The sequence below is a fragment of the Lutjanus erythropterus genome, chromosome 23 (genome assembly GCF_056507025.1).
Source record: "Lutjanus erythropterus isolate fLutEry1 chromosome 23, fLutEry1.hap2, whole genome shotgun sequence".
In the NCBI taxonomy this organism is placed as follows: Eukaryota; Metazoa; Chordata; class Actinopteri; order Lutjaniformes; family Lutjanidae; genus Lutjanus; species Lutjanus erythropterus.
The window spans coordinates 16,729,855-16,749,204 of NC_139339.1; the positions used below are offsets into that span (position 1 = coordinate 16,729,855).

Below are 19,350 nucleotides of genomic sequence, written 5' to 3' on the forward strand. Positions count from 1 at the left end.
TTGTTTTGATGCTTGAACATTTTAATTATTAATCATGCATGAAACAAGAAAAACAGGTGATTACAAGGTCAAGTTGTGCAAAAAGCATTCTTTTCATTCCCGTTCAGGCTGCTCTTATTTAAAGCACAAGGCCTAAGTTAAGAAGCAGCTCCCTTTTATGTCACTTGTTGCTTCTTTCCATCAGTAGCGTTATAGCGATAGCAAAGAAATACAGATTTGATTTGAGATATTAAGGCTTTAGATTATGAATGAGACTGATGACATGAAGACAGATAAGTGCACAAATATAAACACAAACACACATCCTCCAATATTTGCGCAGGTTCTTCATGTCTCAGTGTTGTCCAGGAATCAGCGGTGTGCACAGATATATCCCTTACGAGCAAGACAGTTGTCGTCATCCCAGCACCTTCGAGCTGTGAGTTACAAAGACACAGGAGTCATTCAGCATGACACAAAACCTGACCCTGTAATGACACCTGTATACTAAAACTATATAGACAAATCATTTGTCCAGGGAGAATTATTATTATATTTTTTACTATAGTATTACAAAAAAAAACCTCTTAGCTGTTGTCAGTGTGGTATGACAGGGTAATTATACAGTAGTTTATAATTAAAGGTTAACTTCTTTATTATTTTACTGAGCTAAACAGCCGCCCCAACAGCCATCATTCTTGTATTCTTGGAATTTAGGTTTTTAAGTTTGAATTTAAGTTTGTGGCTACAGACCCAATGTTTAATATTTAGTAGGTCTATTTGGAGGGTCGCCTCTATTTGTGCTGCATATACAATAATGTCATCAGCAAATACTGTCATGCCGGAGAGTATGTGTGGAAATTAATTTGTATAAATTAAGTGGAAATGTGGACCAAAGCAACTGTCTTGTGTTACACCACAATTTACAAGAGGTGGAGAGGGAAATGACCCATTAATTATCATGACTGACCAGATCAAATGTGGCACTAAAATCAATAAATAAAGCCCCAACTATATTGCCCTTGTCCATCTGTCCCACTGGTCAGTCATCTCCACACAAACCTCACTAGTAGAATTACACTGTAGCTTAGTTTGGCTCTGCTGGCTGCAGTGCCGTCCCTCAACACGAGTAACCCTTTAATGTTAAAACAATATAAAATTAAATTATACTGGAAAGGAAATGATTTAACATTATGCCTCGCTCATTTTTCAATTGATAAACCAGTATTTGATTCCAAACAATTTATGAGTTTGTCGTCCAACATTTATCTCTCCAGCAATCAATCCCTCTTTTAATTGTGTTTGATCAGTAATAACACTCACACAGTATGCTTATTTACCTGTCCAGTTAAACTGTGCACAGTGCTGCTTGCGGCCAGCGTTATCAGGCTGTCTACGACAAAAGTTCCAATAGGTGATGCGTCCACCATTAATCCATAACCAGTAACCCTCCTAGAGGACAAAATAGAATGTGATATTGTGTGAGTCACTAAAAACACATTTAATGAAATACCTCTCAGACCATTTGTTGACTTGTCTTTTACCTGTTGTGCATCAGAGAATCCAATCCAGGCTGATCTGGAACCTGCCAAACGCTTCATCCAGTTTTCCTCATACTTGTTATGCACAGATGCTAGGTTTGCACCCATGCTCTGGCAGTGTCTCTACAGTGGAGATGAACAGACAGAGAGGTGTTGATAAAATCAAAATCATAGCCTAACTAATAAAAGAGTCCAAATTATGTGTGTAAAGTGTGCAAGTAGAATAAACATAGTGATGAAGCTTTCTGCACTCTAATGATCCAGATTACCTGAGCTACGGCCCAAGTTTGGGCCCCTGAAAAGTAACGGAAGCAGCGTCCTCTGTACAGATACCAACCACAGCGACAACGTGTGGCTCTCTTGGCAATTTCATGTTTTCCTAAAGGTAAACAGAGAAGTGAGGATAATGCTGAGTCTCAATTTGATGCCAAATGTGATAAATGTAGTAATAATCTAAAAAAACATCTACTGGCACTTTGAAACCAGTGTTTATGTGTAATACACATTTGTAAAAATCTGAAGAGAACTGTATTCACCTTCATCACCATCTGTTAATTTCTGTTCCTCTGAAATACACAGACAATTTGACGCATTAGTGGCAATAACAGTGGATAAATGAAAACAATAAAAAACATGGTTGTTTCAGTGCAGTTGATGTGGTAAAAACAGTGAACAGACAAACATCAAACATCAAATACAGCAGCTTGGCCCCAAAGCTTCAAAAACTCATGTTTTAAGTAACCAACCAGCATCATTTCTGGAACTTAATGTTTTGAGGTGCCATCAAAGTCTCATTATGTAGAATGAAGAGTGAGAAAATCCACATGGAGGTTGTGGTGGATGGATGTGTCAAACAATCACAGGTCTTTATCCCAAGAGACCATTATTTGTGTCTTGTGCGACCTCTTTTGAACTTATGTAACATGAGGCGCGTAGCATAACTTATGTAAGTAACTAAACTTATAAAACTACAAAGCTGTCCCCAGTTCACAATATTTTCACTGATGATTTGTTCTTTTTCTTTTCGGTACAGTGCCCCACACTAAACTGCTATATCTGCCTCTGTGACTATATTTTATCAGTAAGACTTGCTTTAGTGCATTTCTTCAACATCTGTGATATGAAAAAAAAAAAAAAAAAGATTTTCACACAATCCTCCTGTATGTTTTATCAAACTAACACAAAGAGAAAACCAACAACATGTATACTGGTATCATCATTAACTGTGTTTAACCTCGTCAACCACACGGACACACTGCAGACTAAATCATTATAGACTCATGCAACCTTGATAGATTGCTGAAACTGATTCCCAGATGGTCAAAATCAATATTTTTGGGGTTTGAGGCACGACTTCCATCGCTCTTCGATAACTTGGGAACGAGGCTCAACACTCAACCATCTTTCTTCAGAATCACTAAGTTGTAGCAGCTTTAAAGGTTGGTTGAGTTTGTAATGACCTCATCTGCTGTGTGTCTGTGTGGTTGGTGAGGTTAAAGATATAGATGTAGGTTTACATGTTACTGGTTCTTTCTTTGTGTTAGTTTGAGGCAGCAAGTTAGCAGAAGTGTTAAAATAATAACTTGTCATTGCACTCACCATCTAATCCGCTCTCAGGTTCGTCGGCTTCCTTGTCAAGAGCTGAAGCGTTGGAAACACCAGTGAGTGACTCTTTTTACTTGTGTCAAAGTACAATGTACATAACAAAGTGTGATGTGAATAGAAATATGAGGAAAAATGCACTCACTGGATTCAGGTTCCACTTCCTCTGAAAAATGAAAGGTTTAACACACCAGTAAGTAACTGATTTTTTTTTTTTTAAATCTCTTCCTCTCTGAGTTTAAAGACATGTTTATCATGTGGCTTGATACAAATCTGAAGAAAAATGCACTTACTTTCCGTAGGTGGTGCTTCTGTATTAGGAGCCGCCTCTGGCTCTGGAAGAGCGGGACAGTTTGATACAACAGTAAGTGACTCTTTTGGCTTGTGGTGCACAAAACTGGATTAATTGTCTGTTCATCTCTGTCTTTTCTCTCTTGAACACAATGTTCAGAATTCTCACATACAAACACAGCCTAAACAGTAATAGTCACCAGCACCGCTAGTCAGACGCACCGTGGCAACAACAAGTATGAACTCAGCTAACATCTTCATGGTGAAACTCATGGAGATGTTTAAATCTCTTCCTCTCTGAGTTTAAAGACATGTTTATCATGTGGCCTGATACAAATCTGAAGAAAAATGCATTTACTTTCTGTAGGTGGTGCTTCTGTATTAGCAGCTGCCTCTGGAAGAGCGGGACAGTTTGATACAACAGTAAGTGACTCTTTTTGCTTCTGGCGCACAAAACTGGATAAATTGTCTGGCTGTTAATCTCGGTTTTTATACAAACACAGCCTAAATAGTGATACTCACCAGCACCGCTAGTCAGAGCCACCATGGCAATGACAAGCACAGACACAGCTAATATCTTCATGGTGAAACTCGTGCAGATGTTGACCTTCAATAAAAAGACATTAATAATACTTGTAAAGAGAAAGACTATTCTGAGTGGCTGTCAGTCCATTAAAGAAAAGACAGAAAATAATAAGAGGTAATCACAAACCTGTTGCAGAATTATCTTTACCTCTTCCTCCTTGGTGATGTATTGAACAGGAGACAGTCTGACTCTTATATACTGTTACTTATCGTGCCATCTTCCCATCATGTCATCCTAGAACCAGGAACTGAGGATTCACAAATTGACAATGCAAACACCAAACACTAACATGAATGCACCTGACACCAGTTTCAGAAACAAATTCTGTGAGTTTAGTTTAGAGTTCACTGAGTCTACAGATGTATCAGATATCTCCTAACACTTATTTGCTATTCTTCCAGTTATTTGAAACTTTAGGATCAGAAGTGTTGTCAAGCATTGCACACGTAGAAGAGGAGGAAGAGGCAGTATGAGTTTAGAAACATGACAGTGAACATATACACCCATTAACATTGATGGACATTAAAAGAATGTGTGCGTTAAAGACCATGAGCCTCCAGAACAGCGTCATTGTTCTTTGGCACAGGTTATCTTTGTCACTGAACCTGACTAAAGGATAGAAAACTCTTCTTACAAAAAGTTATTTACTAATTTGGTGTTTTGATGACGAGGAGTCCAAATTCAATGATCAAACTACTGAACTGTCCCTTGTGCTTTCTGGAGTGTCTTCATAGAAAAATAACTTGACTTGTCACCCACTTGTACACAACACTTTGAAGGATAACTCGTCTAACTATTTCCCACATGTCTGTGCCTTCCACAAAACTCTCAAATACACATTTGTCTGTTTTAAAGTCAAAGGGGTGCATCTCAGTGAAGGAGGAAGATCTAGAGTTGGAACTCTCTGAGGGGTCAGGCTCACCATCCACCCCGACCCAACATCTTGCTCGCGAATATTCAGTCCTTGGAGAAAAAGATGACGTAGGTTTTTGATTAGAGGCTATATCATCCTCTGTCTGACTGAAGCATGGGTCACACCCCAGGGCTTGAATCAAGCTATCCATCATTCAAGTCCTTCTCTGTCCTATGTACAGACTGAACAGAGGAATCTACATTTCGAAAGGGGTGAGCAGTCTGTTTTGTCATGAACAAGAATCAGTGAAATCCCAGGGACACTAAAATTCTCCCATGGCCCTGCTTGCCTAAATTGGAACTTCTGAAAATCTTTTGCCATCCATCTCACCTTTTCGTCAGTCTTTATCTCTGCCATGTACAATTCAACACAAGTTTAGAAACAGCATTATCAAAAATACATGATGTGATTTGTCAGCACCGAGCTCCCAGAAGATGACATCTTCATGGCCAGTGATTTTAAAAAAGCCAATCAATGAAATGTTCTGCCAAACTTCTATCAATATTTTTTAAGACTCTGAACCCTCATTCTCCATTCAAGCAGGGCCGCGAGGCAAATTCTGAGTAACCTGCAAAATAATGTTGGTTGCCCAATTTTGGCAGCATCAGTGAGTTTATTTAGGTACTAAAGAGTTTCATAGCTAGCCAAGGATATCATTTCAACAATGACTGTACATGTATTTCTGTCCAACAACTATGAGTAAAATGATCCATCAATGAAGGTACGGCAGCTCACAACTCGGGACTCGCTCCTGGAGAGATGGAAGAATACAACGCGTTGTCTTACAGGCCGAAATGTTTAGTTTTTTTTTTTTTTATTATGGTAACTTGGTGTCTCTTTGTGGTGATTTTTTGTCTCCTTGTGGTCTGTTGATATCTCTGTGTAGTAGTTTTATGTCTGTTTGAGATACTTTTGTCTCTCTGTAGTTGTTTTGTGTCCAACTTGTAGTAGCTTTGTGTCAGTCTATGGGTTTTTTTTTCTCACAAACACGCTTGTTTTGATGCTTGAGCAGTTTAATTATTAATCATGCATGAAACAAGAAAAACAGGTGATTACAAGGTCAAGTTGTGCAAAAAGCATTCTTTTCATTCCCGTTCAGGCTGCTCTTATTTAAAGCACAAGGCCTAAGTTAAGAAGCAGCTCCCTTTTATGTCACTTGTTGCTTCTTTCCATCAGTAGCGTTATAGCGATAGCAAAGAAATACAGATTTGATTTGAGATATTAAGGCTTTAGATTATGAATGAGACTGATGACATGAAGACAGATAAGTGCACAAATATAAACACAAACACACATCCTCCAATATTTGCGCAGGTTCTTCATGTCTCAGTGTTGTCCAGGAATCAGCGGTGTGCACAGATATATCCCTTACGAGCAAGACAGTTGTCGTCATCCCAGCACCTTCGAGCTGTGAGTTACAAAGACACAGGAGTCATTCAGCATGACACAAAACCTGACCCTGTAATGACACCTGCATACTAAAACTATATACACAAATCATTTGTCCAGGGAGAATTATTATTATATTTTTTACTATAGTATTACAAAAAAAAACCTCTTAGCTGTTGTCAGTGTGGTATGACAGGGTAATTATACAGTAGTTTATAATTAAAGGTTAACTTCTTTATTATTTTACTGAGCTAAACAGCCGCCCCAACAGCCATCATTCTTGTATTCTTGGAATTTAGGTTTTTAAGTTTGAATTTAAGTTTGTGGCTACAGACCCAATGTTTAATATTTAGTAGGTCTATTTGGAGGGTCGCCTCTATTTGTGCTGCATATACAATAATGTCATCAGCAAATACTGTCATGCCGGAGCGTATGTGTGGAAATTAATTTGTATAAATTAAGTGGAATTGTGGACCAAAGCAACTGTCTTGTGTTACACCACAATTTACAAGAGGTGGAGAGGGAAATGACCCATTAATTATCATGACTGACCAGATCAAATGTGGCACTAAAATCAATAAATAAAGCCCCAACTATATTGCCCTTGTCCATCTGTCCCACTGGTCAGTCATCTCCACACAAACCTCACTAGTAGAATTACACTGTAGCTTAGTTTGGCTCTGCTGGCTGCAGTGCCGTCCCTCAACACGAGTAACCCTTTAATGTTAAAACAATATAAAATTAAATTATACTGGAAAGGAAATGATTTAACATTATGCCTCACTCATTTTTCAATTGATAAACCAACATTTGATTCCAAACAATTTATGAGTTTGTCGTCCAACCTTTATCTCTCCAGCAATCAATCCCTCTTTTAATTGTGTTTGATCAGTAATAACACTCACACAGTATGCTTATTTACCTGACCAGTTAAACTGTGCACAGTGCTGCTTGCGGCCAGCGTTATCAGGCTGTCTACGACAAAAGTTCCAATAGGTGATGCGTCCACCATTAATCCATAACCAGTAACCCTCCTAAAGGACAAAATAGAATGTGATATTGTGTGAGTCACTAAAAACACATTTAATTAAATACCTCTCAGACCATTTGTTGACTTGTCTTTTACCTGTTGTGCATCAGAGAATCCAATCCAGGCTGATCTGGAACCTGCCAAACGCTTCATCCAGTTGTCCTCATACCTGTTATGCACAGATGCTAGGTTTGCACCCATGCTCTGGCAGTGTCTCTACAGTGGAGATGAACAGACAGAGAGGTATTGATAAAATCAAAATCATAGCCTAACTAAATAAAGAGTCCAAATTATGTGTGTAAAGTGTGCAAGTAGAATAAACGCAGTGATGAAGCTTTCTGCACTCTAATGATCCACATTACCTGAGCTACGGCCCAAGTTTGGGCCCTTGGAAAGTAACGGAAGCAGCGTCCTCTGTACAGATACCAACCACAGCGACAACGTGTGGCTCTCTTGGCAATTTCATGTTTTCCTAGAGGTAAACAGAGAAGTGAGGATAATGCTGAGTCTCAATTTGATGCCAAATGTGATAAATGTAGTAATAATCTAAAAAAACATCTACTGGCACTTTGAAACCAGTGTTTATGTGTAATACACATTTGTAAAAATCTGAAGAGAACTGTATTCACCTTCATCACCATCTGTTACTTCGTGTTCCTCTGAAATACACAGACAATTTGACACATTAGTGGCAATAACAGTGAATAAATGAAAACAATAAAAAACATGGTTGTTTCAGTGCAGTTGATGTGGTAAAAACAGTGAACAGACAAACATCAAACATCAAATACAGCAGCTTGGCCCCAAAGCTTCAAAAACTCATGATTCCCAGATTGTCAAAATCAATATTTTGGGTTTGAAGCACGACTTCCATCGCTCTTCGAGAACTTGGGAACGAGGCTCAACACTCAACCATCTTTCTTCAGAATCACTAAGTTGTAGCAGCTTTAAAGGTCGGTTGAGTTTGTAATGACCTCATCTGCTGTGTGTCTGTGTGTTGGTGAGGTTAAAGATACAGATGCATGTTTACATGTCATTGGTTCTTTGTGTTAGTTTGAGGCAGCAAGTTAGCAGAAGTGTTAAAATAATAACTTGTCATTGCACTCACCATATGATCCGATCTCAGGTTCGTCGGCTTCCTTGTCAAGAGCTGAAGCGTTGGAAACACCAGTGAGTGACTCTTTTTACTTGTGTCAAAGTACAATGTACATAACAAAGTGTGATGTGAATAGAAATACGAGGAAAAAATGCACTCACTTGATTCAGGTTCCACTTCCTCTGAAAAATGAAAGGTTTAACACACCAGTAAGTAACTGATTATTTTTTTAATCTCTTCCTCTCTGAGTCTTTTCTCTCTTGAACACAATATTCAGAATTCTCACATACAAACACAGCTTAAACAGTAATAGTCACCAGCACCGCTAGTCAGACGCACCGTGGCAACAACAAGTATGAACTCAGCTAACATCTTCATGGTGAAACTCATGCATATGTTTAAATTTCTTCCTCTCTGAGTTTAAAGACATGTTTATCATGTGGCCTGATACAAATCTGAAGAAAAATGCACTTACTTTCTGTAGGTGGTGCTTCTGTATTAGCAGCTGCCTCTGGAAGAGCGGGACAGTTTGATACAACAGTAAGTGACTCTTTTTGCTTCTGGCGCACAAAACTGGATAAATTGTCTGAATCTGTTTTTATACAAACACAGCCTAAATAGTGATACTCACCAGCACTGCTAGTCAGAGCCACCATGGCAATGACAAGCACAGACACAGCTAATATCTTCATGGTGAAACCCATGCAGATCTTGACCATCAATAAAAAGACAATAATACTTGTAAAGAGAAAGATTATTCTGAGTGGCTGTCAGTCCATTAAAGAAAAGACAGAAAATAATAAGAGGTAATTACAAACCTGTTGCAGAATTATCGTCTCCTCTTCCTCCTTGGTGATGTATTGAACAGGAGACAGTCTGACTCTTATATACTGTTGCTTATCGTACCATCTTTCCGTCATGTCATCCTAGAACCGGGAACTGAGGACCCGCAAACTGACAATGCAAACACAAAACACTAACATGAATGCACCTGACACCAGAATCAGAAACAAATTCTGTATGAGTTTTGTCTGTGTTCACTGAGTCTACAGATGTATCAGATATCTCCTAACAATAATTTGCTATTCTTCCAGTTATTTGAAACTTCAGGATCAGAAGTGTTGTCAAGCATTGCACACGTAGAAGAGGAGGAAGAGGCAGTACGAGTTTAGAAACATGACAGTGAACATATACACCCATTAACATTGATGGACATTAAAAGAATGTGTGCGTTAAAGACCATGAGCCTCCAGAACAGCGTCATTGTTCTTTGGCACAGGTTATCTTTGTCACTGAACCTGACTAAAAGATAGAAAACTGTTCTTGCAAAACATTATTTTCTAATTTGGTGTTTTGATGACGAAATTCAATGATCAAACTACTGAACTGTCCCTTGAGTTTTTTTTAATGGTAACTTGGTGTCTCTTTGTGGTGATTTTTTGTCTCCTTGTGGTCTGTTGTTGTCTCTTTGTAGTAGTTTTATGTCGCTTTGAGATACTTTTGTCTCTCTGTAGCTGTTTTGTGTCCAACTTGTGGTAGCTTTGTGTCAGTCTATGGGTTTTTTGTCTTTTTGTGGTACGTTTGTGTCTCTTTGAGGTAGTCATGTGTTCTTTATGGTACTTTCATCTCTGTTGTCATTTGTGTCTCTATGTGGCCATTGTTAATGTTAACATCATGTTAACAACAGCCAATGGGCCTGCACCCAGTAGACCTGTGTACAAAGGGCTACATGGAAATGGTGAGGCACATGTCACTGTGGTTCAAGGCTAACAATCTCCTCAAAAACAAGTGTCTGGTTTTGGATTTTGGACAGAAGCAACAGAGGAAATAAACACCTCTGAGGATCAACAGGACAGGGGTTCACACCAGCCTTGTTTAGTCTGGCTTAACTAAATCCTGGAGCATCTACCCCCTTGGTGAGATTTATTTTGGTTGGTGTGAATGTTGAACTTGAACTCTGGTGTGGACCAAACAAGTGCTCTCTGGTGAACCTCAAAGGGATGGTTACGGGCTGTTGTCAAGTCAGCTCTGGAGTTCTGGTTGATTTCCAGTGTGAACCAATCACATTAATCGGACTATTGTGTATGTCATTTCATTTGCTATCAATTGTCAACTGGCAGGAGACATAACTGGACTCAAAACTGAGTCTACAAAGTCTACTGATATGCACTCTGACACCAACATGCACAGAACCTGAAGGAGCTCCACGATGAAAGACATCCAAGTAGAAAGTAAGGGTTTGTTGTTTGTCTTTTTTACCCACTGATCTCATCTTCTTGATTCCTCTGACCCTCTGCCTGGTCTAGCCATTGTGCTGTCTGAAATATTTGTGTATTGGCCCACACATTTGCATACTTGCACCCAAGTGTGTGCAACATGTCCTCGTAGTTTGCTTGTTGGTTCAGCAAGTCATAGTGGAGTTATTTCTTGTCTCTGGAGACCATGAAGCTTACTTTGACTGTGCTTGTACCAACAGCGCCCAGGTGTACATAAGCCAAATATGTGAAACTGAATCAGGGTGTCACTGAAGAACAGCATGTATCCGCAACCAGCACGATGAAATCAAACAATGTTAAACCAATTATTTGTTTTGGTTGTATCAGGCTTTTTTCAGTAATGCAGACCTTTTGTTCAGAAAGATTACCATGTGTGTGAGCCTTAATTGTGCACTGCACACTTAATTTGACTGTGCCTGCATTGATGAGGTAAAAAAGATATCCACAATCTTTTTTAGATGTTTTAAATCATAAATGCTGAATTATTAGATAATAAATGATACACATGGATTAATGTTGCATTGAAGCCCTTCATGAATCACATACCTGTTAGTGAGTTCATCACTCTTAACTTAGTTTGTCATGGGCAACTTTGTAATTACCAAGTCACACATTGCTTTGTATCTGTTCACTTTATTAGTCATTATTTTCCAGTGTGTTAGATGTAAGATGTGAATATATCATTGAAATAAAGTGGCATATAAATGAGAAATGACGCTGTATCTTCTTTGTGTTTGTTCAAAACAGCAAAATGAGCAGTTTGAACCCTGTTTTCTAATACTTATGAACGTACCAGCACAGAATTATTATAAATGCATGATAATTTGCCAGCACCAAGATCCCAGAAGTTGCCACCATCATGGCTGGACATGTTAAGCTGTGTCCAACTTACATCAATACATACAACAAAACTGCAAGGCATTTAGAGATATCACCAACTATCAATCTGTAATATCATACAGAGAATCCAGAGAAATCTTTGCAACTATGAGGTGAGACCAAAAACCAACACTGAATGTCTGTCAGCTTTGACCCCTTGGGTGGCACTGCATTAAAAATCCACACAATTTTATACAGGATACTACACGGCCTTGAGAACACCTTGGAAACTTGTTGTCGATAATGAATTTGTCGCTGCATCTCCAAACACAGTTTACGATTCTACCATGCAAACAAAAGCTACATCTCAACATTATCCAGAAGCACTGCAGCCTTCTCTGAGGCCCAAGCTCATCTGAGATGGACTGACGTAAAGTGGACAATTATGCTGTGGTCTGACGAGTCCACATTTCAGATTGTTTCTTGGAAATCATGGACGTTGTAACCTCCTGGCTAAAGAGGGGAAAGGCCATGCAAACTGTGACTAGTGCTAACTTCTAAAGTCAGCATCTGTGTTGGTACTGAGGTGTGTTAGTGCCCACGGCATGGCTAGCTGTCACATTTGTGAAAGGCCAATTAATGCTAAAGGGTGCATTCAGGTTTTGGAGTCACATAAGCTTCTATCCAAATGACGACCCTGCCTCCCTGCTGCCAGATCCACGCAGACAGAGTCCTAGCATAATGTTAACTAGTGACCTTTGGTGATGTGTCTGTAACACCTGCACCACACCTATTGCAACTGACAACTCTGGTGTGTGGCACCAAATAAGGTACAGTAATCTGCACTGTGATTCTGTTCAGTAGGTACCAGTCATATAGGAGCTGGTGCAATACTGCATCTCAGTACCCAATCCTAATCTAAGCACGAGGAGAAACACCAGGGAAAAAACTGGAGTTTGGCAAAATCTGAAATGTCAGACCCACCACCCACACCTATCCAGTCCTTGGAGAGCAAGAAGATTAAGGTTAAGCATTAGAGACTCTAACATCCTGCATCCAACTGAGACATGGTTCAACCCCCCCAGGTCCTGATCTAGTCATCCATAATCTGAGTTCTTGAGTCCTTCTACATTCCTAGAGAAAATGAGTCTGTTTCATCATGAACAACAATCAATTAAATCATAGGGACCTTTAAATTCTCTCCTGACCATGTTTACTGGAGCATCTGAAAATCTCTTTCCATCCATTCTAACATCTCTGGGTTTTTTCTTTAGTAATTATTTCTACCATCTACATTCCAACACAAGCATATTCCAGCACAGCATTATTATAAATGCATGATACTTTGCCAGCACCAAGATCCCAGAAGCTGCCACCATCATGGCTGGACATGTTAAGCTGTGCCAAACTTGCATCAATACATTACAACACATTGACTCTGGACTGACATAATTCTCCATTCAAGGAACTCTGCAAAGAAAAGTCATATTAACCTGCTGAAAAATGTTGATTGTCCAATTTTGTAACATCAGTGAGTTTGTGAAAGTATTGATGAAGTCCATAGTTTGCCAAGGATAGCATGCCAGTACCAGGAACTACAGATACAACCACTGACAATGCACACATAAAATGCAAACATGAATGCACGACACCACCTTCAGGCCCATGTTTTGTCTCTGTTTGTCTAGTCAAAATGTTTGCTAAGTCTAGTGAAGCAAAAATGGATCAGATATTAATCTCCAAACATTCACGTGACACTCTTCCAGTTCTTTGGGTTTTCAGGAACAAAAGTATTATCAAGCATTGCACACAGAAGTGGCAAAAACCTTTTGACCCGTATCCAACTGAATACAGTACAAAGACAGTTATTTGTGGCACACACTGATTAACTTAATCGTTTTTTGTAAATACACACTCATTCCATTCTGAATTTGATGCCCCTTACATGTTCCAGAAGAGCTGGGACAGGGACAACAAAAATCTGGGAACTTTGTGGAAAGCTCAAGAAACATTGCGTGGAACATTCCACAGGTTGACAAGTTAATTGGTAACAGGTGACAGTATCATGACTGGATATTAAAGATGCATCCTCAAAAGGCTGAACTGTTCACAAGCATGGATTTCAGAACAATGTTTCACAAAACTGCAAGAAATTTAGGGAGTTCACCATATATAAATCCATGATATCATAAAAAAGATTCAGAGAATCCAGGGACATCTCTACACGTAAGGGACAAGGCTGAAAAATGCCTGCAACCTTTGACCCCTCAGTTGGCACTGCATTAAAAGATAAGATAAGATAAGATAAGATAAGATAAGATAAGATAAGATAAAATAAGATAAGATAAGATAAGATAAGATATTCCTTTCTTAGTCCCACAGTGGGGAAATTTCCAGTATTACAGCAGCAAAGTGGATAGCAAAAATATAGTAAAATCAATAAAATAAAAAGACAATAAATAGCAAACAAGCAATATAATCAGGGGTATATAACATAGGAAATGTAGAACATAGGAATAGTAACAAAATATAGATTATTGAAATCGGAAAAGGACCATCCAGATAACTTCATAAACCAGCATCTGTGATGGTATGGGGGCTGTGTTAGTGACCATGGCATCATGGGTGACTGTCACATCTGTGAAGGCCCCATTAATGCTGAAAGGTGCATACAGATTTTGGAGCAACATATGCTGCCCTGCGTATTTCAGGAAGATGCCAAGACACATTCTGCAAGTGTGGCTTTGCAGTAAAAGACTGCAGGTACTAGACTGACCTGCCTGCAGTACAGACCTGTCACTGAAAAAGTGTGGTGCACTATGAAGCACAAAATATGACAACAGAGGCTGTAAAACATTTAGAGGAACGTGTTATGGAAAACTCACGGTGTTACAACTCTTCACTCATGCTTCAGCTCTTGTAATGTTGTGCTCAGGAGCGGCTGAGTCCCCTGCAGCACCTACTGGTAAAACTTGGTATTACTGGTGTGATTTGGCTTAATTTCAAACTCAAACTGACCAATAATGCTGCAATACCAGCTGCTATGACAAGACGAAAAAATATTGATATATATGCAAGGTAGTTGCTTGAAAGGCCTTCTGGGGCAGTTCGGGAGAGGAAATGCTCTTGGCTAGAGAGAAACTAGCAGAGTGCAGTGATGAACATGGGAGCTATGGGGTCAGTCGGAACACACTTATGATTTTTGCTTGGGTCAGCTGTCACCCTGGTGTTCACCTCTTTCAAAACCCTCCTCATTTCTGAAGGTAATTACCCATGATGCCTTGGTCACACATGATGGTTTGTAATCCCTGCCACCAGGGTGTGGCACTGATGCGATTTTGCTTCATGAGACTCAACAAACACTATCATTAGACAAATAGAGAAATCATGCCTGAAGGTGGTGTCGTGCATTCATGTTTGCATTTTGTGTGTGCATTGTCAGTGTGTGTGTCCGTAGTTCCTGGTACTGGCATGCTATCCTTGGCAAACTATGGACTTCCTCAATACTTTCATAAACTCACTGATGTTACAAAATTGGACAATCAACATTTTTCAGCAGGTTAATATGACTTTTCTTTGCAGAGTTCCTTGAATGGAGAATTATGTCAGTCCAGAGTCAATGTGTTGTAATGTATTGATGAATTTGAATTCTGTCAAAAATTTCTGCGAGGTACATAATTGTGTTGTTCAGTGTTATTTAATGTTACTATGGAGCTCTGTGAGATACAGGATTTTATACCAATGCAGGTGGTACACAAACTCAAAAAGCAAACATGTTTCAATGATTAAGCATTTTAATTAATGATCATGATACAAGAAAAACAAGGTAAAGCTGTGCAAAAAGCATTCTTTTCATTACCATTCAATCTGCTCTTATTTAAAGCACAAGGCCTAAGTTAAGAAGCAGCTCCCTTTTATGTCACTACTTGTCGCTTCTTTCTGTGAGTAGCGTTACAGCGATAGCAAAGAAATACAGATTTGATTTGAGATATAAATCCTTTAGGTTATGTATGAGACTGATGACGCAAAGACAGATGAGTGCACAAATGTAAATCCAAACACACATCCTCCAACATTTGTGTTTTTGGCAGGTTCTTCATGTCTCAGTGTTGTCCAGGAATCAGCGGCGTGCACAGACATATCCCCTACGAGCAAGACATCCCAAGTCATCCCAGCACCTTCGAGCTGTGAGGACCAAAGACACAGGAGTCATTCACAACATGACACAAAACCCGACCCTGTAATGACACCTGCATCCTCAAACAATATAGAAAGATTCATCACAGCAGTGATGGTAAATATGAAGTTGTTTATATCAAGTTTTATATTAATGACTTAAAGGACAATTTCAGGTTTTTTTCCAACTTGGACCCTATGTTCCCATGTTTTTGTGTCCAAGTGATCAATGGGGACAACAGCTTTTGAAATTGGTCCAGTATTGAGGGGGGGCATTGCAGCTATGATTCAGGTCTGGTTTCCAGTTCTACCACTGTACAAACCTAAACTGGTTTGGTTTTACACTAATCAGTTGAGACTTGATTAATTGATTAACAGTTTATTAAAGCTGATCATCAATTAACAGTTAGTAATTGACTTAATATACCCATATTTGACTCAGAAAAACATTTTTAAACAGTTTTTCATTCTCCATTTATGTAAAAAAAAAATCAGTTATCATTTCTGACACTCACACGTTATGCTTTAATTCTCAACACTGGCTTTTCATTTACCTGTCCAGTTAATTTGGAGACAGTTCTGATGGCCACTATAGTTATTGGGCTCTCGAGGACACCAGTTAGAAAAGGTGTAACGTGTACCATCATTCCAGAACCAGTAATGCTCCTACAACACAAAAGTAGTTTAGAATATTATGTGATTAATTGAAAACAGTTTTGATCAAATTTTCCTATCATACCTCAATAAGATCTGTCTTTTACCTGTTGTGCATCAGAGAATCCGACCCAGGTTGGTCTGTAGCGTACAAAACGCTTGATCCAATTTTCCTCATACCTGTTATGCACAGATGCTAGGGTTCCACCTAAGGCCTGACAGTGTCTCTAAAGTGGAGATAAACAGACAGGCAGAAAATGGAGTTAACAAAAACAAAAACATAACCTGAGAAGTATGAGATTGTCAGGTCTGTATCATCTGTAACTGTATCATCTGCATAAAGACGAATATTAAACCTGGTTACAGTAATATCATCTATGTAAAGTGTAAACAAAACAGGTCCCAGGTTTAAACTTTGTAAGAGATTGCCAGGTCAGAAGAAAATGCAAATTATGTGTGTAAAGTCTGCAAGTACAATAAACGCAGTGATGAAGCTTTCTGCACTCTAATGATCCACATTACCTGAGCTACGGCCCAAGTCTGGGCCCTTGGAATGTAACAGAAGCAGCGTCCTCTGAACAGATACCAACCACGGGGGCAACGTGTGGCTCTCTTGGCAATTTCATGATTTTCTAAAGGCAAACAGAGAAGAGAGGATAATGTTGAGTCTCAATTCAAGATGCATGTCAAATGTAGTTATTATAGTAATAATTTTATAAAAGAAAGATGAAAACTGTACTCACCTCCATCAGTTGTTGAGTCTGTGCCATTCTCTACATCCTCTACCATTTAAAACATAATAAGAACAAATTTAAAACATTCCTGGACAATTAATCTATAGACCCATTTATACCTGCATCTGATTTAACTGTCTTTAACCTTGTCAACCACACAGACACACTGCAGACTAAACCATAAAAGACTCATTCAACCTTTAAAGCTTCTGCAAACAACGGTCAGATTGTTTCTCATTTCCAGGTTGTCAAAGTTGACGTTTTGGGTTGGAGGCACAACCTACATCACCATTTGGCGACCTAGGAATGAGGCTCAACACTCAAGCATCTTTCTTCAGAATCAATAAGTTGTAGCAGCTTTAAAGGTTGGTTGAGTTTGTAATGACCTCATCTGCTGTGTGTCTGTGTGGTTGGTGAGGTTAAAGATATAGATGTAGGTTTACATGTTACTGGTTCTTTCTTTGTGTTAGTTTGAAGCAGCAAGTTAGCAGAAGTGTTAAAATAATAACTTGTCATTGCACTCACCATCTGATCCGATCTCAGGTTCGTCGGCTTCCTTGTCAAGAGCTGAAGCGTTGGAAACACCAGTGAGTGACTCTTTTTACTTGTGTCAAAGTACAATGTACATAACAAAGTGTAATAAAGTGTGATGTGAATAGAAACATGAGGAAAAATGCACTCACTTGATTCAGGTTCCACTTCCTCTGAAAAATTAAAGGTTTAACACACCAGTAAGTGACTGATTTCTTTTTTAATCTCTTCCTCTCTGAGTTTAAAGACATGTTTATCATGTGGCTTGATACAAATCTGAAGAAAAATGCACTTACTTTCTGTAGGTGGTGCTTCTGTATTAGGAGCCGCCTCTGGCTCTGGAAGAGCGGGACAGTTTGATACAACAGTAAGTGACTCTTTTTGTTTCTGACGCACAAAACTGGATTAATTGTCTGGCTGTTTATCTCTGTCTTTTCTCTCTTGAACACAACCACACACTCATACTCACCAGCACCGCTAGTCAGAGCCATCATGGCAATGACAAGTACAGACACAGCTAATATCTTCATGGTGAAACTCATGTAGGTGTTGACCTTCATTATAAAGATACAGAGACAGAGAGACATTAATAAGTCTTGTACAGTGAAAAAAAATTAGTGGCTGTCAATCCATTAAAGAAAAGACGATAGGAGATCATTGCAAACCTGTTGCAGAATTATCGTCTCCTCTTCCTCCTTGGTGATGTATTGAACAGGAGACAGTCTGACTCTTATATACTGTTGCTTATCGTACCATCTTTCCGTCAGGCCATCCTAGAACCGGGAACTGAGGACTCACAAACTGACAATGCAAACACAAAATTCTAACATGAATGCACCTGACACCAGTTTCATTCTGCATGAGTTTAGTCTGTGTTCATTGAGTCTTTATAAACAACAACTATGGGTAGAATGATCCATCAATGCTGCTTTGAATGAACGGCGGCTCATAACTTGGGACTCGCTCCTGGAGATATGGACGAATATAACGCGTTGTTTTACAGGCTGAAATGTTTTTTTTTGTTGTTGTTGTTTATGGTAACTTGGTTTCTCTTTGTGGTGATTTTTTTGTCTCCTTGCGGTCTGTTGTTGTCTCTTTGTAGTAGTTTTATGTCTCTTTGAGATACTTTTGTCTCTCCGTAGTTGTTTTGTGTCCAACTTGTGGTAGCTTTGTGTTAGTCTATGGGTTTTTTGTCTTTTTGTGGTACGTTTGTGTCTCTTTGAGGTAGTCATGTGTTCTTTATGGTACTTTCATCTCTGTTGTCATTTGTGTCTCTATGTGGCCATTGTTAATGTTAACATCATGTTAACAACAGCCAATGGGCCTGCACCCAGTAGACCTGTGTACAAAGGGCTACATGGAAATGGTGAGGCACATGTCACTGTGGTTCAAGGCTAACAATCTCCTCAAAAACAAGTGTCTGGTTCTGGATTTTGGACAGAAGCAACAGAGGACATAAACACCTCTGAGGATCAACAGGACAGGGGTTCACACCAGCCTTGTTTAGTCTGGTTTAACTAAATCCTGGAGCATCTACCCCCTTGGTGAGATTTATTTTGGTTGGTGTGAATGTTGAACTTGAACTCTGGTGTGGACCAAACAAGTGCTCTCTGGTGAACCTCAAAGGGATGGTTACGGACTGCTGTCAAGTCAGCTCTGGAGTTCTGGTTGATTTCCAGTGTGAACCAATCACATTAATCGGACTATTGTGTATGTCATTTCATTTGCTACCA

At 39.2% G+C, this 19,350-nt stretch overlaps 3 protein-coding genes across 3 annotated transcripts; all 3 read right to left on the reverse strand.

The window, feature by feature from the left end:
* Positions 1-18,177, reverse strand: LOC146305925 (ladderlectin-like). The gene is made up of 9 exons (XM_084713160.1): positions 18,087-18,177; positions 17,914-17,994; positions 17,770-17,790; positions 17,612-17,653; positions 2,057-2,086; positions 1,790-1,899; positions 1,524-1,643; positions 1,320-1,431; positions 1-416 (listed from the first exon to the last, which is right to left on the reverse strand). Exons 1-9 carry the CDS (start codon positions 18,175-18,177, stop codon positions 352-354), a joined length of 672 nt encoding a protein of 223 aa, XP_084569286.1. The 3' UTR covers positions 1-351.
* Positions 5,905-9,138, reverse strand: LOC146305926 (galactose-specific lectin nattectin-like). The gene is made up of 8 exons (XM_084711871.1): positions 8,903-9,138; positions 8,589-8,609; positions 8,440-8,481; positions 7,961-7,990; positions 7,694-7,803; positions 7,428-7,547; positions 7,224-7,335; positions 5,905-6,320 (listed from the first exon to the last, which is right to left on the reverse strand). The coding sequence occupies exons 1-8, from the start codon at positions 9,129-9,131 to the stop codon at positions 6,256-6,258; spliced, it is 729 nt and encodes a 242-aa protein (XP_084567997.1). The 5' UTR covers positions 9,132-9,138; the 3' UTR covers positions 5,905-6,255.
* Positions 15,299-17,141, reverse strand: LOC146305927 (ladderlectin-like). The gene is made up of 5 exons (XM_084713035.1): positions 17,096-17,141; positions 16,875-17,020; positions 16,460-16,579; positions 16,253-16,364; positions 15,299-15,707 (listed from the first exon to the last, which is right to left on the reverse strand). Exons 1-5 carry the CDS (start codon positions 17,139-17,141, stop codon positions 15,643-15,645), a joined length of 489 nt encoding a protein of 162 aa, XP_084569161.1. The 3' UTR covers positions 15,299-15,642.
* Positions 18,178-19,350: the final 1,173 nt, after the last annotated feature.

Coding starts and splice junctions, on each gene's coding strand:
- LOC146305925 (XM_084713160.1), bottom strand. CDS start 18,177: ATGAAGGTCAACACCTACATGAGTTTCACCATGAAGATATTAGCTGTG. Junction 17,654..17,769: donor GGAAGTGGAACCTGAATCAA/GTGAGTGCATTT, acceptor CCAACGCTTCAG/CTCTTGACAAGGAAGCCGAC. Junction 2,087..17,611: donor ACCTGAGATCGGATCAGATG/GTGAGTGCAATG, acceptor TGTGTATTTCAG/AGGAACAGAAATTAACAGAT.
- LOC146305927 (XM_084713035.1), bottom strand. CDS start 17,141: ATGGTAGAGGATGTAGAGAATGGCACAGACTCAACAACTGATGGAG. Junction 17,021..17,095: donor AGACTCAACAACTGATGGAG/GTGAGTACAGTT, acceptor TCTTGAATTGAG/ACTCAACATTATCCTCTCTT. Junction 15,708..16,252: donor TCTCCAAATTAACTGGACAG/GTAAATGAAAAG, acceptor TGGTCCTCACAG/CTCGAAGGTGCTGGGATGAC.
- LOC146305926 (XM_084711871.1), bottom strand. CDS start 9,131: ATGGGTTTCACCATGAAGATATTAGCTGTGTCTGTGCTTGTCATTGCC. Junction 7,804..7,960: donor AGTAACAGATGGTGATGAAG/GTGAATACAGTT, acceptor GTTTACCTCTAG/GAAAACATGAAATTGCCAAG. Junction 7,548..7,693: donor AAACTTGGGCCGTAGCTCAG/GTAATGTGGATC, acceptor TCTCCACTGTAG/AGACACTGCCAGAGCATGGG.